General features: G+C 41.8%; 1 protein-coding gene across 12 annotated transcripts in view; it reads right to left on the bottom strand.

The window, feature by feature from the left end:
- Pphln1 (periphilin 1) overlaps window positions 1–23,273 on the bottom strand; it is a 125,343-nt gene that overhangs the window by 75,245 nt on the left and 26,825 nt on the right. For 6 of the 12 annotated variants that reach the window (XM_036207762.1, XM_036207754.1, XM_036207755.1 and 3 more), the window contains one exon: window positions 9,822–9,913. In XM_036207762.1, coding sequence (XP_036063655.1) covers window positions 9,822–9,893 — 72 coding nt within the window. In that variant the 5' untranslated portion in view covers window positions 9,894–9,913. The other 6 variants (XM_036207758.1, XM_036207764.1, XM_036207765.1 and 3 more) reach the window with 6 other exon arrangements.

Here is a 23,273-nt window from a genome sequence, read left to right as displayed (position 1 = left end):
CAGTCAGGAGTCTCCAGCCAGACACAGAGGAGGCAAGATGACAAGGCAGAACTGAGAAAGGTACCAAGCCATGTGGCTTAACATACATAAGAATTATGGGTTAATTTAAGTGTAAGAGCTAGTCAGTAATAAGCCGGAGCTAATGGTTGAGCAGTTATAATTAATATAAGCCTCTGTGTGTTTACTTGGGTCTGAGCAGCTGCAGGACTGGTGGGACACAGAAAAACCTAACAACTACAATGAAATAAAATTAATTAGGGTAAGAAGTAAAGAACTATAGTACACCTGCCATAATCTGATAGGCCATCCAAGGAATGGCCACCTATAGATTTTGGTTTTTTGAGACATGCCCTCCCTACATAGCCCAGGACGGCCTCTACTTCACAACACTTCTCATTGATTTGGTCTCAGTCAAGGTTTCATGCTAGAGGCATGAATGGCCTGGACCAGCAGCCCCGTTTTAGCCTCCGACTGACAGAGTTACAGGTGGCTTAGCATACACAAAATAAACAAATTGATTAATTTTTAAAATAATTTTTAATTTTAAAATATTAATTTTAGAAATCAGTTTATTTTTTAAAATCCTAATTTTTAAAACTCTATGAAAGATACTTTGATTATAGAAAGAAAAACAACTAGATGGCTGAATAATCTGATACACCGAATCACTGATACATATATTATACTTTCTCCACAAATTTAAATTACATACTTAACGGGACATAAATTAAACAGATGGGAACATTTATTTAAAAGCATTTGAAACTAGGGTGGCATTCAGTTGCAGAGCAGGGATTACCATTCATAAGGCCCTAGGCTAACCCCTGTAACATACAAAACCCATATGTGAAACAATATATGTGAACTTATTTTAGCACAAAAACATTGTGGCTTTTGTTATTTTATTTTATGTATGGTGGAAGAGGTCCACACGCTTGTAGTTTGCAGTCAGAGCCAGTTATCAACTTCTACCATGTGGTTCCTGGAGATGGAGCTTAGCTGGACAGGTTTGGTAGCAAGTACTTTTACCCACTGAGTCATCTTGCCATCTTACAGAAAATATTGTTTAAAATTAAAATATTTGCTGGGTGATGGTGGTGCACGTCTTTAATCCCAGCACTCTGGAGACAGAGGCAGGCCTGGTTTACAGAGTGAGTTCCAGAACAGACTCCAAAGCTACACAGAGAAACCCTGCCTCAAAATAAATGAATGAATGTGTAAATAAATAAATAAGGGAATGAAATTAGAATATTATAAGGCCCTTCCTATGTCTTTATCTTTTAGAGACATATGGAAATATTTATTTACATTTGAACCATGAATAGTGGATTTACTTCAATATACCTTCAGGAAGGGAGTGGAGTGGTCAAGAACATTGGCTGCTGTTCTAGAGAGTTTATACCCACACAACAGTTCACAGCAGTCTGTAACTCCTAACCCAGGGGCTCCAATGCCTCCTCTGACCTTTAGCACCAAGCATGCACAAATGTGGTCACAGAAAAACATGTCGAAAGTAGATAACTGCTAGCCAGACAGTGGTAGCACATGCCTTTAGTCCCAGCACTCGGGAGGCAGAGCCAGGTGGATCTCTATGAGTTTGAGGCCAGCCTGGGCTACAGAGTGAGATCCAGGGCAGGAACCAAACTACACAGAGAAACCCTGTCTCAAAAAACAAAAAACAAAAAACAAAAAGCTAAAATTAAGCCAGGCGGTGGTGGCGCACACCTGTAATCCCAGCACTCAGGAGGCGGAGGCAGAGGCAGGCGGATCTCTGTGAGTGCAAGGCCAGCCTGGTCTACAGAGTTCCAGGAAAAGGCGCAAAGCTATATAGAGAAACCCTGCCTTGAAAAAACAAACAAACAAACAAACAAAAAACAAAAAAATCAACAAATGGGCCTGGAACCTGAGTAGAGAGGTCTCAAAGATCAGCAAAAACAACAGACCACAAATTCTGGGGGTGTGGGGAAAAGGGAACCCTTATTCACTGTTGGTGCATTTGCAAACTGGTGCAGCCACCACGGAAGCTAGAGTGAGAATTCTGAAAAGCTAAGAATAAATCTACCATATGACCTAGCAGACGACTCCTTGGCACTTGGCACATGCCCAAAGAACCCAACAGTCCTAATCTAGACACCTGCTCCGTCATGTTCATTGCTGCTCTATTCACAACAGCAAGCAATTTTGGAAACAATCTCAATGCCCTTCAACTGACTAATGGACAATGAAATGTGGCCCATAGACTATGGAATATTATTCACGAATAACAAGAATGAATTCATGAAATTGCAGGTAAATAGATGAAACTACAAAAGATCCTATTGAGTGAGGTAGCCTCAGACTCAGAAAGACAAACATTGCCATGTTTCCTCTTACTGGAGGTTCCTAACTCTCTATCTTCAGATGTGAGTACATAGCCTACAGAATCCAGGAAAGTAAAACAGGAACACTGCCAGGATAGGAGGTTGGGCAGCAAGAGAGAGGAACAGCAGGGTACAAGTAACCTGATCAAGGAAATGGGAGGGGGCTTCTTAGGGAAGGAGGTAAACACATCAGGTGTGAAGAGGAAAAAGGAGAATGGCAGGGGAAAGGGGAAGGGGGCCTCCTGCGGGAGGTTAATACACAAGGTGGAGAGAGAGTAAAGGGGAATAGCACAGCACTACTGATCTGATAGGGAAAAGTGTGTATGTGTTGCGGGGGGAGGGGCTCCTGAGGGAAGGGAGAATCAGGTAAATACAGGAGAAAGGGAGTGGTAGGTCTCATAACAATATGGATGTCTAAAAAGCCACAAGGAATCTATTAACTATCTTTAACAAAAGTATAATGCACATAAGCCAGTATACAGATATACATACATATATGTAGATATACATCTATCTATACACACACACACAACACACACACACAACACACACACACACGTGTGTGTGTTTTGTTTTGGGGTTTTTTTTTTAGAGACAGGGTTTCTCTGTGAAACAGTTCTGGCTGTCCTGGAACTCACTCTGTAGACCAGCATGGCCTTGAACTCACAGAGATCTGCCTGCCTCTGCCTCCTGAGTGCTGGGATTAAGGCACCACCGCCTGGCCTTACTTATATAATTTTAAAAATGTTTCTCACCTGGGCTGATGGTGTTCCCTCTGAGAGCCAAAGAACACCTAACAAAAATCCTAGACGTGAGAAGCCTTCTTTGGAGTGGTTGGCCATACTGGCTAAGACACTCCCCAAAAACATACAGCCTTTGGCTGCTCCCTCTGGTTACCCTGAAGAGGTGGAAGGTGAGCCCATACTGCTGAAGACATCCTGTATTTCAGAAACAGGGCCCAGAAGCCCCCCCGCGCTGGAACTGACCTTCCTGAGTACTGGCTTCCACAATACCAGTTTCCAGAGAGAGGCAACTAACAGTTCTATCCAGTTATGACGCCTATGAACCATATCAACAACCGGCATGGCATGATAACTCTTATAGGTGCCAGAGTGGCACACATATCTTGGAGGTAACCTATGGCTGTCTAGTTGAACTTAAGACCCATACAACAAAAAGCATATCATGCCTGTACTGGGAACCTAGCTAACTAGTCAGTGTTCTTGAAATCATGGTCATTGGAGAATTTCACAACCACTAATTTACTAAACCAACATTAATTCCTAATAACAATCTATTCATTTGTCCTAATACACATACATAAGTGCAGTCTTCACCCTTCATCAAGTAAACTTACCTTTGCAACAGACAGAGACCACTATAGAAAAGCACAACCAACTACTATGCAGTTGTGGACCCCAGTTCCAATGGGTACATCTATGAAACACTTCCTCACCCAAGGCCCAGAAAATCACAGAAGACAGGGTGGAAAAGATTGTAAGAGGATTAGGGAGGGACTTTGCTGTGAGATTATGTCTCCTAGTAACATCAGACACTCTACTTATAATGTCTCACCAACATGACTGTGCAAATGTGAACTGAACAAAGATGACACCAACAGGATGAGGAAAAGCCCACGAGGCCTCAACCCTACACAGAGAACTATGGGCAATGGCCTTCTCGGGGAAGAGCACACTAATAGTTCGTCCAGTGCTAAATGGTCAGGCCTGAAAACATGCATAGAAGTAACAATGAATGGGCACAACAGGTTATATTTGGGGATATGTTGTGTGTGTGTATACACACAAATACATATATGCATATAATAACTATTGATGAAAAAGAGGCCATGAATTTGAAGGAGAGTGGGGAAGAGTATATGAGAGGGTTTGGAGGGAAGAAAAGAGAGAAATAGTGTAATTAAAATAAAATCTCAAAAATAAACAACAAAAAAAGAAGTTAAAATACATGCTCTACACAGAGAAGTACTACTCAATTAAAATTTGCACATCAACACTCTAGAGTTTAGTTTTTCATGTATGTAGTTTTCTCACTGGAAAAAGAAAACCTGAAAGCTGAATGTGGTGACCTCACATCTTTAATCCTCATACTCAACAATCAGTGATAGACCTGGTCACACTGTCGGCCAGGTGTACATAGTGAACTCCAGGCCAGCCAGGGCTACGTGAGATTGCCTCAAAAATAAAAACAAATAATATATACTCACACATGCATTTGTAGCAAAGCATGTTAAGAAAGGAAGTGAAATGGTAGGTATAGTAATTTTCAAATAAGAAATACCGAGAGTCACATGGGTACATTTATATAGACATCAGTCTCATGGTAGCTCAGTGATTTAACTCACATGTATAGCATGTGTGAGGCCTTGAATTCAAATGCTATAAAACATAAATAAAAATAATAAAATAAATGAAATGCAAAAAGGATAGGAATTAAGTTACACATGTGAAGACTGTGAATAAAATGTCTCAGGAACTACAAATGAGAAGAAAAGGACTATCCACTCAACACTAACATTCTGTAAGGAGTGCCAACAGAATACCCTAAGTGAATTACCACATGAAACATCCTTGACTTTCAAACTGAACAAAAAAGATTGCAGGATTATAGTTTAAGTACTTTCACATTTGAGACTATTTGGAACCAGTTAGTCCCACATAATCTCTACAAAGCCTCACATATAGCAAAATCAAGTTTTATTTCACCAAAGAATTTGTTTTGATTGGCTAAACTGGCTGAGAAAGAGAAACAGTGACAAACATATCAGGAGACTGGGGGCAAGAAGGCACAAATGAACACACACACACACACACACACACACACACACACAGTGAGAAGACTGAAAAGAAAGCTCTGCCTCATTTCAGTTTGTATCAAGGCCTGGCACATTTACAAAGCAGTGTGCAAACCACAAAACTACCACCACTGGGTGAACTTTCACAAGGTCAACATTATTTATCACCCAGATTCAGTCACTGCCTACGCCTAGCAAACAAATCTTTCCTGGGGTGCTCTCCAGTGTTTCCTCCCAGTAGTGAGCACTGTTCTGGCTATTTTGGCTTGTCTAAAATGTTTGTATAAAGGAACTTCAGGAGATATCCTCTTGAGCTCAGCTTCTGGCCTTCAGAGCTCTGTTTGAGAAGTTCACCCATGTTGCTGCACCTGGCAGTGGGCCACTTATCCCATTGCTGGATTATTTAAACCAATGGTTCTCAATCTTCCTAATGCTGCCACCTTTTAATACAGTTCCTTATGTTGTGGTGACACCAATCATTAAATTATTTTGTTACTACTTCATAACTGTAATTTTTCTACATTACAAAGAATAATATAAATATATGATAGGCAGGATAGGATATCCTTTTGAGAACCACTGATTTAAACAGTTCATCCATTCTCCTGTTAGACATCAGCCTGCTGCCAGCTTGAAGCTCTTAGCAATGCTGCTTCTGAACACACATGCAATATGTTTTTTTAATGTTTATTATGTATACAGTGTTCTGCGTGCACGTGTCCCTGAAGGCCAGAAGGGGGCACTAGATCTCATTACAGGTGGTTGTGAGCCACCATGTGGTTGCTGGGAATTGAACTCAGGACCTCTGGGAGAGCAGTCAGTGCAGTGCTCTTAACTGCTGAGCCATCTCTCCAGCCTGCAATATGGTTTTTAAATAATATTAGATGATCTATGCTTCATAAGCAAAGATTTTAGAACTTTATTTACTTCTATGTGTATGTGTGTGTACCTGTGTGAATGTACGCCACTTGAGTGCTGGTACCAGAGGCCATTAGATATCCTGGAACTAGAGTTACAGGCGGTTGTGAATGGCCTGATGATATGGGTCCTCTGGAAGAACAAAAAGTGCTCTTACCACAGAGCTATCTATCTCCTGAGGCTCTTAAAACTTTAAATAGGATAAGTTTTTATTAGCTCCAAAGTTAGAAACTAATGCTGCATTTACATTTTTACTTCCACTGTTAAACACTTGTCTGCAAATTCAGTGAATCAATTTAAGTTAGACGTGAATATAAAACTACTTTCACAAGGCACATGATGAAGCACTGTTCAACTGGGGTGGGGGAGGGCCTGAGGAAGAGGCAAAACAGTTGGAAGCCAACCTGGGATGGCGAGGAAGAAAATAAATTATTTATTCCTAAACAGACACAGCACAACAGCAAAGTTAACAGCATCTATTAACTTAGTCGTTAACAGAAATCACTGGTATTTTCAATCAGGTGTGGTAGTGTGAATGAGGTGCCCCTCGGTTGCGGGCATTAGAATCCTTACTCCCCAGTAGGGGGTGCTGTTTGGAGCGACTTTAAAGGTGTGGCCTGGAGGCCTGTCACTGGAGGCTGGCCTTAGGAGTTTAAGGACTGCCATTTTGGGTTGGTTCTCTTCTCCCTGTTCTGTCCTTGCAATGAAAGGCTGAGCTCTCAGCTTGCTACTCCAGCCACCATGCCTGCAACTTCCCTGCCATTACTGACTCTTACATACTTCTGGAACCGTAAGCCTAAGCAACGCCTTCCTTCTGTAAGTGGCCTTGGCCACTGTGTTCTATCACAGTAATAGAAAAGTAACTAACACATCAGGTCACAGCTATCTGTCCACATTTACAGTCATCACTATTTAAACCAAAGGTGGCTCTTGGTAGTTAGCCACCTGCTGCTATAGCTTAGGCATTCAATGTCTGGGGTAAAGCACATAAGGCCTGGTGTCTGATAGGAGTCTTCATGACATCACTGGGAGTATGTTCTCAAAGAGGACTGTGGCACCCTACTATCTCTGGGGTGTGTGTGTGTGTGTGTGTGTGTGTGTGTGTGTGTGTGTTTTCCATGGCTATAAGGTGAGCAGTGTGGATCTGGGACACACTCTCACAATATACTGTCTTACCAAAAGTCCAACTCATATGGAGTAAAACCTACAAAACCATAAGGCAAAACAAATTTCTTTCTTTATAAGATGATTATCTCCAGGAAGTGTTAGAGTAACGCAAAGCTAACACACCTACTAAGAAGCAGGTATTACCAATTACAAATTGAGTTTTTGAGCTGGGTGTGGTGGCTCATGCCTGTGAGCTCAGCACCTCAGGAGCTAAGGCAGGAGGACTGCCATGAGTTCAAGGTCAGCCTAGTCTACACAGTGAGTTCTAAACCAGTCTGGACCATAGAGTACCCTGTCTCAAACAAAAGTCAGGAGGTGCACATGCCTGTAATCCCAGCACTTGAGAGAAGAGGCAGAATGAACAGGAGTTCAAATTCATCCTCAAGTACAACAATAAGTTGGAGGCCAGCCTGGGCCACAACTGAACCTGTCTCAGAAAACTTAGGAAAAAAAAAAAAAAAAAAAGGTGAGGGGGGAGGAGAGGGGGAGGGCCAGGCTGGAGATTTGGCCCTGGTGGTGACCTGCTCTTACAGTTCTTCTAGAGGACCAAGTTCAAGTCCCAGAACGCATGTCTAGAGGCTTACAACTACCTGTAACATCAGCTCCAAAGGTACAACACTCTCTTCTGGCCATATACACATATGACAATAGTGCTCACACACAAAAAGAAAAATAAAATATATCTATTAAAAACATTAAATGGTTTTTATATCTTATTACATGTATTCCAATGGCAATGACCTCAGTCAGGCATCATTCTAGGTGCGAATGGAACATGTCTATATTCCTAGCATTTGAAAGCTAGGGGCAAGAGGATCAGAAACTCAAGCCTAGCCTCAGATACATAGAAAGTTCAAGATCAGCCTGAGTTACAGAAAATTGTGTCCCAAAAACAGTGGGGGAAGGGTACCCTAAGAAGTGATCTAGAAGCTTTACCAGATTAGTAAAAGGGCAAAAATTAAGAACTTAGGCTGTATTTTGCTTAAAATGTAAGCATACATTACAAGGCAAAGGGGCAATTTCCAAGAGCCCTCTAAAAGAGCAAAATACACTGAGGGCAAGAAGACAGAGCTTCAAGTCACTCACACAAGAAGAGTAAGTTCACCAGAGGGGTGGGGATCTGAATTCTGGATGGGAAACATAGGAATAAAGGTTTAGAAATCAGTAAAGTGGGACTAGGGGATAAAACCCAACTTCTCTAATTCATAGAGAAGGAAGAGGAGTGAGCAGATCCGGCCAGGTTCCCAAAGGAAGAGCACTTCAGACTCCACCACGAGTTCCGACGAGGCCGGCCAAGGAGGAAGAGCCTTGTCCAAAACATCTACTCTGATCATAAACACATTGGCGCTATAAAACTTAGCTGCCTTGCTACTTAAGGATGTTGAAATTCTGAGAGGGGGGATTTAAGGGTGACTATTTCACATTTATACACACACAAAGAAATGGCAGTGGTTAAAATTGGTTGTCTACATTTTACTATAAAATGTTCATTCAATTAGGACTTCCATCACTTTTATTTTTCCCTTTTTTGAGGTGTTTGGGATCAGTCCAGAGGACCAAGCATGTTAGGCAAGCACTAACTGAACTATAGCCTCAGCTCTTCAATTCTAATTCTTAGACTAGCATTCTGTGACCAGTCAATACACTGAACTTCACCCAGAACGCTGCCATCCTGGGAACTCCATGCTCTAAAACACCCACTGCCTATCTATCCTTCAACCAAAAGGCAGCCCTGGGCCTCAAGTAGCTTTTCCTTGCTCCTACACCCCCGCTTCTTTTAAAGCACTCCTGTCTTAGTCCTCTCTTCTTGACGAGGTCATTTCGCAATACATTACCTCAATGATTCCAAGTCCAGTTCTTGAGTGTCAGCCTCGTCCATCACTCATCTGGTAATCCTAAACCAATACAATCTGCTCTTCCAATCCACAAATTAAGCTACTTGGTGAAAAAGCACAGCCTGCATGTCAACGCTCAGCTGGTAAAATGAATTCTCCTCAAGGGATATAGTGGGAAAAAGAACTTAACATTTTCTGGGAGGTATCCCACAGCTATACGACACTAACATACATCATTCTTTAGTACTTCAAGGTGAATCATAAAATAATTTTATCAAATTAAAAAACCTTATTAGAACAACCTGGAAAGCGATGACACGATAATTACTGAGTCTGTCCATCCAAATACAACGAATGGGCTTCCTCGTTTTTCTATCTGAAGTCATTTTATATCAGTCTCAACCTGAGCTGTAATTCAGGTCAGTGAATGACAACCTTGAAGATGGCACTGCTCATCAAGGTAAGGTATAGGATCAAGTAATAAAGTGTCAGCAAGGCCTGGTTGTAGTCCTGTAAGCTACCTGAAAGGCTGAGGCAGGAGGGTCACAGGGGCAAGACAGTTTTATTTAAATACACTATTCCCATGTGTTTCCTAGCCTTTAAAAGGTTCATCGGGTCTACTTTTCCAGTGAGGCTGGCAAACCTCTGGTGTTTGGAGATGCTGGAGAAGACAAGATACAGACAGACACAGCAGGCTCCGAACTCCTCCACACAGCAGCGACTTACACTGGCATGGCTCCGAGGAGGCGCTCGATCTCTTGGAAGTCGCTCGTAGTCATACCGTCCCTCAGACCACATCTCATCTCCTGTGGAAGCCACTAAAGAGAAAACAAAAACAATTCTGGGTTTTGTTTGTCAGCAAGTAACAGGCAGTAAAGAAAGCAGCCAACGCCTGCCAATATACCTGGAGGACAGCCCGAGGGAAGGAGGGAAGAAAGCAATCAGTCCTCCTACTTGGGATTTTAAAAATGTGTGCACATGTATATATGAAGTCCTACCTTCCGCTTTAAACATTTAAAAGTTCAATAAAACCTCCACCAACATGCTGGGTAAGAGCTATCAACCACACACAGTTTCTTCATCACCAAACAATCTGAAAAACTAAAAAAGATGCCACTTGATGTATAGTTTGGAAAACCGGCCAGCATGGATACTCCAATTAAGGCTGGACCCCAATCTACTATGTAGCTGAAGCTGGCCTGGAAGTGGCAACCTTCCAGAGCACTAGGATTACAGGCATATCCCAGCATGCACATCATGCATGGGACAAGTAGGCATGCACATGCATTCCCTAGAATGGACAATTCGCAGGACTCAGTACTATCATGGGGGTATCACAGCTTGAATTCAGGGCCTCAGTCTTGATGACAAGTGCCTTTATTGATAGGCCATGTCACCAGCCCTCCGGTTTGGTTTCTGGCCTTAAATACTGCTGACCCTCCTGCCATGGCATCCCACATGCTGAATTATAGTAGTTGCCACCACGACCATCAGTAACCATTAAATCATCAAAAGATGTTCTGGACGTATCATAAAAATAGGATCAAGAGCTGGGCAGTGGTGGCACATAACTTTAATCCTAGCGTTCAGGAGGCAGAGGCAGGCAGACCTCTGAGTTTGAGGCATCCTGGTCTAGAGGGTAAGTTCCAGAATAACTAGGGCTACACAGAGAATCCCTGTCTCAAATAACCAACTAAATAAAAACAAAAACAAAACATCAATAACAAAAAACTCAGTTCCAGGACCAGCCTAGACTACACAAGGCCCTTAACAAACAACTAAGCACAATAATGTAAACTGACATAGAGCAGCAGGAGGAGAGCCTGTGATGAGAACTGTTAAATCTACGGAAGTCTTACCTTAGGAGGATAGAAAGCCTAAAGTGGCCCTTGGCTACTCGGGAGGTTTGCGCAAACACAAAAGTCCAAGGCCAGTCTGTCAACATTAGCAACAGACTCAGTCTGAAATGATGAAGGACGTGTGTGTTGGCTAGTTTTATGTCAATAAGACACAATACTCTGAGAAAACCTCAATTGAGACAATGCCTCCATAAGATCCAGCATTTTCTTAATTAGTGATTGATGGGGTAGGCCCAGCCCATGGTGGGTGGTGCCATTTCTGGGCAGGAGGTCCTGGGTTCTCTAAGAAAGCAGGCTGGGCAAGCCTTGATGAGCAAGCCAGTAAGCAGCACCCCTCCACGCCCTCTGCATCAGCTCCTGCCTCCTGTTTCCTTCCTAGTCTGAGTTCCTGTCCACATCATTTCCTTCAGTGATGTGGAAGTGTAAACTAAATAAACCTTTTCCTCTCCAACTTTGCTTTTGACCATGGTGTTTCATCATAGCAACCTAAGTATCCCTAACTTAGACAGTGTGAGTATGGGGTGTGTTCACATGAAACTCAAAGGCGAGCAGAGGACTCTCCTACAAAGACTGGGCTCTCTTAGGGCAGCACAGACACTCCAGGAAATGACACACTACCAGACTTCAGAATGGAAACCATATTTTCAGGTTGTTCCTGATCCAATTTGGAATTTTCTGCCTATCCGTTTGGAAGATATATTACCTCAGATAACAGAATCACTCTCAGAATCAAAGAACAGTGAGTGAACTACAAAAGGGGTCTCTAATCAAGCTGGATCATGGAACTGGGGTATTTCTTTTTTTTTTTACTTCAGGCTGACACTACTATTTCATACATACTAGTATTCTGCCACTCAGCTACTTCCCTTGTTCAAGTTGGACCTTGAATTAAATTATCACAAGAAGAAACAGACAAAATAAAAAATTTTAAAAAAAAGATGAAGCTAGGTGGTGGTGGCACACATCTTTAATCCCAGCACTCAAGAGGCAGAAGCAGGCAGATCTCAGTGAGTTTGAGGCCATCCTGGTCTGCAAAGCAAGTTCCAGGACAGCTAGGACTGTTACACAGAGAAACCCTGTCTCAAACCCCCCACATAACACCCACCCCCCCGCCAAAAAAAAAAAAAAGATAAAAGCACTATAGAAAATATGATAAAATTGCTTTCAATTCAAATAAAACTCTGCAATTTTCAAAGTCATTTAGAAGCATTCTTAAGTGCAGTAATCTTTTGATTAATGGCATATGTTGCTTATGACATTATTCAGGTTTTGGAAATCAGTCCAATCCATCCCACAATGAATTAACAACACTGACTGAAGACACTAAAAAATCCCTTCCCATTACTAGAGATTCAAAAGTACTCTAGAGGCTGGGTGGTGGTGGCACATGCCTTTAATCCCAGCACTCAGGATACAAAGCCAGGCAGGTCTCTGTGAGTTCAAGGCCAGCCTGGTCTACAGAGCGAGATCCAGGACAGGCACCAAAACTACACAGAGAAACCCTGTCTTGAAAAATCAAAAAAGAAAAAGTACTCTAGAACCTAAAGAGATGGCTCAGTGGTTAAAAGCTCTTTCCACTCAAGCATCTGGAACTTACCATCTACATAAAAGCCCAATATGACTCTCTCACACATGTAGCACCAGTCACTGAGGGGACAGACAAAAGGATCACTAGGTGACCTCCAAGTACAGTAGGGGACCTATCTTAAAGAAAAAAGCTGAAGTGTGATAAAGAACAACACACTCCTCTGGTCTTTGTATACCTAAGCACACACATTTGCAAACAATACACACACTTTTTTTTTTTTTTTACTTTTTAAAAAGTGCTCCAGAATAATTCTCTGTATCCCAATAAAGCAGAGAACAAAATTAGAATTAAACGTGCTTTAGAAGTGTGCCAATAAATTGACTCCAGAATACAAGAACCTCACCCTTATGCAATAACCAATACAGGATCTAAGTAATATTGTCTGTGGGCTTCAAGTCCAGAAAGGAAATGGGCCCTCCTTCAAGTACTCCACTAAGGTGTCCCGAGCCCTGTGTAATTTCCACTGAGAACTGGCACTGTTAGTGAAAGTTACAAGAACTTGAGAAAAAACAAACTCACAGTTAATGACCCTGTGTCCAAAGTCAAAATGATAGATACAATTCGTTTTTCACATTATCCAAACTGCTGTCCTGCAGTTTAGGCAACAGAGTAACTGCATCATGAACTAGAAGGTCCCAGCCATCTTCAAGCTTCTACTCCTGTCCCTGCAGACTCCTTTCATTTTGTTATTCTCATCTAGCTATTTTGATAGCCAGCTAGAGTTCATAGAGAAAAGTCCCAGTGAAGCTCATCCTCAGCATGAGCAGCAGTAGGCTTTTGTATCGGCAGTTCCCTTTCGCATGCTCTCCAGACAGCTCTAGAACTTCCTCAGCTTTCACCTGGGTATTTGAATGTCACTCAGTCAGATCCTTCAGCATTGCCTTCTTCACAGTACAGTCGTCTCCAGTATTGGTATGATTTACATGCAATGCACCTTAGGGTTAGTATTGCCTTATATCTCCACAAGATCAGGTTGTAGGCAGGCCTATATGGCTTTAACTAGTGATTCATGCTGGGGAGCACAGCTCACTGTGGGTAGTACCATCTCTAAGCTTATAATAGTGAGGTTCTATAAGAAAGCAGGCTAAGTAAGCCATGGGGAGCAAGCCAGTAAGCAGCACTCCTCCATGGCCTCTACATCAGCTCCTGTTTCCAGATTCCTGCCTTGCTTGATTGAGTTCCTGCACTGACTTCCTTCAATGATAGTGATGCGGAAGAGTAAGCCGAATAAACCCTTCCGTCCCCAAATTGCTTCTGGTCATGGTGTTTCATCACAGCAATAGTTATCCTGAGACACCACCTCACTATTATAAAAACAGGAGGTAGAACTACTCTTGTTCAGTAACTTCCTCAACAATCCACACAAAGAATGTGATCAGTAATCAGAGTGAGTTTATCATCCCTCTCAATAAATGATTGGACATCTCTCCTTCCATCCTAACTTCCTTCTAAAGAATGTTGCATATACTTCCAACTCAACATACCCCAACAGTTCTTCACACTTTCTCAGAGACTCATCACACCTTCTGTCTTCCCCATTTTGATCAATGAAACCCAAAGACTAAAATCAGATACTTGAGTAATAAAACTCAATACCTGTCACACCTAAACATTTCCTCCATCCAGTTATTTCTACGACTCCAACAAAGCACAAGTACCTAAACTTCCTACTCTGGTTACCAAGCATGCACTGCACCTTAACCTCTACCCAGATTATCGCTGAACTATCCATTCTATGCTCAAGATGCAGCCCAAATGCCAACCTTTCTTATATTTTCCCAATGAGCTAGCTAGTCGTTGTCTGTGCCCCTCAAGACCCTACAGTACTATATAACCAGTCCCATATTATTTCTGTTCACTCTTCTCTTTTCCTCCTCATCCAACCACTGCAAAGACAATGACTATACACCTATACTGCTCCTCTGCCTTAGCAGGGTAAAAGTACTTTATACCAACAATAAATAGTTCATATGATATCCCAGGAGTCATTCTAGGGAATCTTTTTTTTTTTTTTTTTTAAGATTTATTTATTTATTATGTATACAGCATGTTTGACTGCAGGCCAGAAGAGGGCACCAAATCTCATTACAGATGGTTGTGAGCCACCATGTAGTTGCTGGGAACTGAACTCAGGACCTCTGGAAGAGCAGTCAGTACTCTTAAACTCTGAGCCATCTCTCCAGCCCCAGGAATCTTAATACTAGAATAGTTGGTACTTTTAATTATTCAAAATACTTCTTGTGAGCACTATTAAATTATGATTCTAGCCACACTTTTTAAAAATTTTTCCTTTTTTTTTATTTTCTAATAAGACTAAATTTATTCAATACCCTAGAGTCAAAGTTTTGATTATAAGTATCCAACAGTATAAAAAGTACAAAACAGATCTGTAGATTTCCCATCATAAAAGGGGCTTAATGCCAAAAAAAATTGTTTTAATTAATTTATTTTTTAAAGATTTATATATTATGTATACAGTGTTCTGCCAGAAGAGGGCGCCAGATCTCATTACAGATGGCTGTGAGCCACCATGTGGTTGCTGGGAATTGAACTCAGGACCTCTGGAAGAACAGCAGCCAGTGCTCTTAAGCGCTGAGCCATCTCTCCAGCCCCTAGCCACACTTTTTATGGTGTCAATACCATTTCATTTTTTTAACAAAAGATACAGATGAGAAACCTTTAAATCACATATCCGAAAGTGATTTTCAAACTTGCTGCACACTAGTATTATCCAAGAGCTTTAAGAAGCAACACTATCCAGATCCTGTCTTTTCTAAGTCCCCAAAATGCCCTTGGAAAGGTCTAACTGCTTTCAAGTTTTAAACTCATCTCAGGTTAAGATCAACAGATTAAAGGGAAGTAAGCACTTTTTTTTTTTTTTTTTTTTTTGGTTTTTCAAGACAGGGTTTCTCTGTGTAGCTCTGCGCCTTTCCTGGAACTCACTTTGTAGACCAGGCTGGCCTCGAAATCAGAGAGATCCACCTGCCTCTGCCTCCGGAGTGCTGGGATTAAAGGCGTGCACCACCAACGCCCGGCAATAAGCACATTCTTGACATCCACACTGAAACAGACACTAAGGAGATGTCAAAGGGCTGACCTGAAGCTAAAAAAAGTGTCTAAGACTGCTTCTAGCAGAAAATGTTTAAAATTCCAAAAATCACTTTTAGAATATAATTAAAATCTTTGGAAAAAAAATTTTTACTCATACCAACTAAAATGGTCAAAACAGCAAAATCCCAACTAGAATTCCATGTTGCTTGGCACTCAAGAGTATGCTAGGTATGGATATGGTGAGGCACCCCTTCAATCTCAGCTCTGAGTTCTAGGCTAGCCAGGGCTACAAAGTGAGAGCTAGATTTAGAAAGAATATACTAGGTAAGACAACTTTTAAGAAAGCTAAAATAAAATTTTTAAAAATTAATAATTAAATAGAATCCTGAGTGATGACTCAAATGAAGACAATAGTGAATAGTAGAATCCAAGAAAAGGCAAAGCATTAGGAATGATTCTGAAAGGTCTGAGGAAGAAGAAATGACCAAAGGAGACCACAAAGCAATGATAAATAAACCTACTCAAGTCATCTGACAAATTTTTATTTGCTCTCCTTAATGCAAGAATTTGTGCAATAAACTTTCAAGACATTTAAAACCCTTTACCCACACTATCCTAGTGATGGAGATATAATCCCTCACTTTTGCATTAAAAACTCTGAAGCTCTCAAAAACTTAAATTCTAGAGTTGAGCCTGGAGTATCATCCCCAACCCTTCCCAACATTATCACAAAAGAAGCAGGTAAGCAGACAGAACAGGTTCCAGGGCATCAAATGATAAAATCTAGACAAGACATTCAGCACAGGCTTTTAACCTTGAGAATAAGTGGGGGAAGGATGTCATTTCAGAAGTTAAGTGACCAACATACAAAATGGACTAGAAGAGGCAGGAGGCTAGAACAAGAAAACCATGGAATTTTTTCATGATAAATTATATGGTTTAGAAATGGAGGGGGCAGAAGTTTGAGCTAGCGTTTCACTGTGCAGCCCTAGCTGGCTTGGGACTCACATACCTCCTATCACTCTTTAGCTTCACAGGTCACTCTACACTTTTTAGGCCAGGTGGAGTAGTGCCTATCTGTAATCCAAACTCCCAAAGTAGAGACATACATTTAAAACCAGCTTCACCCATGTAGCTAATCTCAAGCAGCCAGGGCTACATAGCAAAACCCTGTTTCAAGAAACATGTAAACCCCCAAACTTCTTAGTCCGGGCTAGAATGGTAGTTACTGAGAGTCAAGAAGACTAGCAGGAGAGGAAGAGGATAGAGGGAGGTTAGTGAATGGGGCACAGTTACAGTGAAGTAGGGCAAGAAGTCCTGGTGGTCTATTATACAGTAGAGTGGTTATGGATAACAGTAACAGTTACTGCACTTCTAAAAGAATTCAGAAAGACTTTACCATGAAGAAATGGTATTTGCCATCTTACAAGGACTCCAATTAGCAGTAAGGCTCGTTAATGGCTCAGCTGCCTTTAGCCTACCGGCTATGGGTGGGTTAGGACTTCTGTTGGTCTTTTCTGTGTCAAACACACAGACTGCAAGCCCAGCACCACTTAGAGATCTTTGGCAACAGTTGACTCTGCAGGTCACACACAATTGAGCCTGTATGATAATGAGTATTCAGAGATGGGTAATGCCTGGGGGGCACTCACCACCTAAGACAGAACACCTGTGTGGCCTGGACAGGTGCCTCCATGACGGATAAGGTGACCTGCTGACATCCCACGCAACCTAAGTCAGAAGCTCATTTTTTAGTAAATGGGGGGACCTATAGAGTCCTGGCTTCCATTTTTTGGGTAACTGTTGCCTTGCTTGCTGATCTTGACCTTGATATCCTCCCTATGCTAATTCCCTGCCAGATTCCACCCTCCTGAATGCTTAAGGGAAGTTCCTTGTCTGTGTATCCTACATATTGGGCATTAACAGCTTAGATGCAAGACTGTAAAACATCTGAAGCAAACTTCTGCCCTCCGGAGTTCCCCCATTGTGTTGTAAGCCCGTATTTAAGACCTCCTCCCTCCTTCATTAGAAGGCATTCGGCATTCAAAAATAAATAAATAAAAGTAAATAAATCTTTAAAAAACAAAAAAGAAAAAAGAAATGGTATTTGGGGTCTAGAGAGATGGCTCAGAGGTTAAGAGCACTGGTTGCTCTTCCAGAGGTCCTGAGTTCAATTCCCAGTGACCACATGGTGGCTCACAACCATCTGTAATGAGATCTGGCGCCCTCTTCTGGCATGCATGTGTGCATGCAGGCAGAACACTGTATGCAGTAAAAATAAATAAATCTTTATAAAAAATGGTATTTGAAGAGAAATATTTATGACTCAAAATTATGAAATATATATATATGTATTTAAGCAATAATGATACCCCACTAATACATATCTTTCTATGACTTTCACATCAGTTTAAAACAGAGTAGGGGCTGGAGAGATGGCTCAGACATTAAGAACACTGGTTGCTCTTGCAGGACAGGGGTTTGGTTTCCAATACCCACAAGGTGGATGCCTTCTCACATCTGTGAGCATCAGGTATGCATGTGGTACACACAGCAGGCAAAACACCCATACATATAAAATAATAACTCTCTAAAACAAAATCTTAAAATAGTGTAAACAAGAAGTTCCACTGAACCTCTGAAAAGCTGACTGATTAGAGCTTCAGTGACAGGGAAGGTTGAAATGTTGCATGTTCAGAGTCAAATTACCTGGTATTTATGGTATTATACCTTAAGAGCGTATGTTTCTTGATTATTTAAGATGTCCTATAGTACAGTTAGCCAGGATTAAAATTATTGTTACTTTTTGTTCTTTCAAAACAGGGTCTCTCTGTGTAGTCCTGGTTGTCCTGGAATAGATCTTCCTGCTTCTGCCTCCCGAGTGCTGGGATTAAAGGAATGCACCACCACCAGCTGAAACAAATATTGTTATTTTTAAAATATTGCTTTATTTCATATTTTACTCCTAAAAATGTTAGAGAGATGGCTCAGCAGGAAAAAGCACTTGCTACCAAACTAGTGACCTCAGTTCAACCCCCACCCCAAGGCTCATACAATAGAGAAAACAAACTTTTCTAAACTGGCTTCTGACTTCCTCATACACACAAATAAAATATAATTAAAAGGCAACGTTAAAATAAAAAGAACAGTATCAGAGTGACTCCAATTTCCATTTCTAACTAGTAAGATTCCATTATGCCTCTATGGTCTGTCAAATTCAGATTTCTAGCAGGTCTGACCCCTAGCTTTGATCAGTGTCATTAGTAATATTTGGCACACAGAAAAAGACAATTGCCGGGCGGTGGTGGCGCATGCCTTTAATCCCAGCATTGGGAGTCAGAGGCAGGTGGATCTCTGTGAGTTGGAGGCCAGCCTGGTCTACAAAGCAAGTTCCAGGAAAGGCGCAAAGCTACACAGAGAAACCTTGTCTCGAAAAACAAAACAAAACAAAAACAAAAACAAAGGAAAAAGAAAATTTTGTTAAGTTGTTGTTGTTTGGTTTTTTTAAAACAGGGTTTCTCTGTGTAACCTGGCTGTCCTGAAACTCACTAGGTAGACCAGTCTGGCCTCAAACTCAGAAAGATCTCTGACTGCTGGGATTAAAGGTATGTGAAACCACAGATCTCTGGGAGTTCAAGGCCTGCCTGGTCTACAGAGTTCTAAGACAGCCATGGCTACACACAGAGAAACCCTGTCGTGAAAAACAAAAAGATTTCTAAGTTTATATATATATATATACACACCAAAGACCAAACTTTACAAAGAATTAGATCTAACCACTCCACATGAGGGGTTATACAGAATCAAATTCACTTAAAATAAACCAAGCACTAATATTAAAAGAGAATAATTTGTTTAAATACTCCAAATGTAAAATAAAATTAAAAACACAAAAAAATGTAAATAGAGATAGCTAATCTAGTTTTTCAACAATGTAATTTCAGTTGGTTACATTTCCCTCATCTGCTCCCTTCATTGTGGGAAGTGGTCTTGATTTTAAATTTTTGGTTTATTACTCCTATTATATGTCACGTTGCATCACAGTCAGACAGAAAGTAAAGGAACAAGTCAGACTGGGACCCTATTGGCTAGAAGAGTTTGAAGATAGGATCCAAGAGTTTCTTCCTTGATGGCTTTAAGAGCTATTTATCTTGCTGGGCGGTGGTAGTGGGCACCTTTAATCCCAACAGAGAGGGGCAGATCTCTGTGAGTTCGAGGCCAGCCTGGTCTACAGAGGGAGATCCAGGACAGCTAAAGCTACAGAGAAATCTTGTCCTGAAAAACGAACAAACAAGCTACTTCTCTCTCCTGAAAACTGTCTACTACTCAGCCCCATCTACATCAGATCCTAGAACTGAATGGCATGACATATTACTATTTAATAATTAACATGTGGTCTTCACATACACTAATGTGATGAATGAAGAAGACAACTGTGAATGAAACTTTCTGGAAAGAACTCCACCTTATACTGAACCTCCAAAAAGGTTGGTTAACCTATGAGAATATCACTGGTGTGGAGATTGGAACGTTACAAGCCTGAAGCCTAATTGTAATTTCCTTTGGGCTATCTTTAGTCTCCTAATAAGACATACTGGCCCATCTCTATGTTTAACCTGACAGCCTTGTGACTAACAGGAACCTTTCCTAAGGTATTAATTTGACAGACACCTGCTTCCACCAACCCAAAGGCTAAGAGTGTTGTCAAACAGCATGGAAAGACAACAGCTGAGATTTCCCTGCTTTGTTGGACTGTGCCTACCTGATGTTTCTACCAACATATTGGAAAAAGGACTCCATTATGACTTTCTTTGCTCTGTTACTATGAAAACTATGAAACTGTTACCAGGTTAGACCATGGAATCTGCAGTAACTGGAACCTGTATTTCCAGGCCACATTTACTAGCTCTTGCCCCCAGAATACACTCTAATCCCCATTGAGGGATTTTTCTGTTGACAATATATTTAAATTACTTTTTATAAGCCCCACTTCATTTTATTAAATACCTAGGAAGAGATTCCTGATCGTCCATTGCAAGTGATAAATTAACTTTATGACAAAAATGCCAGACATTTCCCTGTAATCCAAATCTTAACATCTGTATGGGGCTTAAGATCTTAACTGATCTGTCTCCTTTCACTGTCATAGCCTCCATTTCACCTAAAAATGAATACTCAACCAATTGCTAGTGTATATCCATAATGAGAATAATGAGCGGTTTTCTCAATCAAGAATCCAAACTTCTCTATCCTCCAGAGTCTCTATTTTCTCACCTAACCTAGTCTCAGCAAAATCATTCTCCATGCCTGGATTTCTCTGAACAGAAATGAGTACTTTCCTTCCTGTTCACATTCAATTCCCAACCATACTCATGGCTCAGTTAAAAAATCTGCTATTCTCTAAATTTTTATCATCAGAACTCTCCAAAACCTGAAAGAGATCCCAAACTAGTAATTGATAGGCAACATGTGACTTTTATCTGAAAAACACTTAAAAGCTGAAATGCAAACCAGGTGTGGTGGCACGTGCCTTTAATCCAGCACGTGAGAGGCAGAGACAGTTGGATCTGAGTTTGAGGTCAGCCTGATCTACAAAGTGGGTTCTAGGACAAGCCAGGGCTACACCAAGAAATCCTGAAACCCTGTGGAGGGTTGGAGGAGTGAGGTATAGTTTTGGTTTTGGTTTTTGTTGGGGGGGGGGTTGTTTGTTTGTTTGTTTTTTCTTGATTTTTCTAGACAGGATTTCTCTGTGTAACAGTCCTGGCTGCCTCAAACTCTCTTTGTAGACCAGGGGAGCCTCGAACTAACAAAGATTCATCTGCCTCTGCCTCCCAAGTGCCGCCACCTCCTGGTGAGGTTTAGAGTTTTTGTTAATAGTATTTGAGCTGGGTGTCATGCACACCTTTAATCAATTGGGAGGCAGAAGCAGGCAGATCTCTGTTGAATGAGACCAGCCACCCCTCAAACACACAAAAGAATGGATCTTGAACAAACAGGATGGTCTGGAAACACCTCACAAACCACCCATTTGTTATAGCTAAGTAGCAGGCTACTAGTTCCTGCCACTTACATATTCATTCATCAACTACCTTAACCTCTGAAATTACAAAAGCTGCATTCCAAAGATAAGCAAAACAAACACACCCTCCCTCCCAGCTTAATTTAAGTGTAAAGACAAAAGACAAACAATTAGGAAACAAATGTCTTGTGCTAGGAGGGAACTAGACAAGTCCTACCTAACTCTAGGAAGTTAGGGAAGGACTACACAAAAATAGAGCACCGCTAAGCCTGAGGAAGGGCAGCAACCAGAACACGGGAGGACTCAGGCAGAACAGGACCACCAGTTCCAAGACAGCTTAAAAAGGGGGGGGGGGGGGTAGGGGGACGGGAATGATATGAATAAGGTAGAAATGGGCAGGGAAATCATAGGACCAAAAGGAAGAATGAGGACTTAGCAAGACATTGAAGAGAGAGGGGAAAAAGGAATTTTAAGGAAATGCAATCACTTCGGTATAGATGGAGCAACAGCCAATCTTAAAACACCGGCGTCAGAAAAAGAGCTCAATTTGAAGGCGAAAGCTACACCTTAATTAAGGTCAGAAAATGAAACACAATTTCGAAACAAGGCTAAATGTGTAAGGGGTGGATAAGCAGACCAAAAACAAAAACCAAAAAACCAAACCCAAAAAACCCGATTCCAGGGAGCACAGAGACGGTGTGCTCAGGTCAGGGGTGAACTGAGTTAGAAGCAGTGATACCCCGAATCCAGGGAGAGGAAGCACAAAACAGCATGGAGGTGACAGTGTATAGAAGACCAAAGGGGCTTACATCTTGGGCGATAACCAAGCACAACCGGGATGTGAAGCATGGTAGTTTTGGCTGGCCACAAGTTTGCCAAGAGAATTAGTCCCAGTGGTCCCTTGGCGGACGCCAAGGCATTAATGCCTCTCAAAATTCAGCTGCGCCCTGGGTGGCTTGCACTTCGTCCCTCCGCTTCAGTCAGGATTGATTGTGCAGGCTCCAAGACAGGCTCTGGGCTCCGGGCTGCTGACACGCAGGTTCCCAGGGGGCAGTTACAGGCCTGGTCTGTGTGTGCTGGTGGGTAGAAGTTAAGTATAAACTACCACGCATTGTTTTCTAATTTCTCTGTAGAGATGAACGGCCTATGACGACCTCTTAAAGAATAACAGTCAGTGCGTGCCCATTCCCTATTTACAGGGGGGGAAAGAAAGGTGCCAAGAAGCTCAACATCTGTCCATGCCAGTACTCAAGAAAGGGTCATTCTGTCAATCCAACTCTCCTCACGTTGGCTTTGTCTCCCCAGCCCCATTGAGATTCTCAACAGCAAGCGGGCTATTTTCGCACTTTTTTTTTCAGTCTCTCAAAGTGCCTATTAAAGATCTGGTGATGTCCAAAAAATAAAAACCACAGACTTCCTGACAGACCTCGAGCCGCTGAAGTTACCTAGCTCCGTATTCCTCTTTGCATATTAAACTGCTACCAAGAAGCCGAACCTGTGTCTTACACTCAAGACTTTGCTTTCCGCCCAAATCCACTGGGTCTCTCCAGGCTCCACCACGAGCGCAGGATAATGCAGACCTCCAACGCGGCAGGAAACGCCGGCCCGGCCACCCGCCCGCCGCATGCGCCCCTCGCGCCTCTGGGGAGAGCAACTCACTC

The sequence above is a fragment of the Onychomys torridus genome, chromosome 16, assembly GCF_903995425.1.
Source record: "Onychomys torridus chromosome 16, mOncTor1.1, whole genome shotgun sequence".
Taxonomy (NCBI): domain Eukaryota; kingdom Metazoa; phylum Chordata; class Mammalia; order Rodentia; family Cricetidae; genus Onychomys; species Onychomys torridus.
The sequence above is the reverse complement of the archived record's forward strand: the minus strand, read 5'-3'. Positions and strand labels throughout refer to the sequence as shown.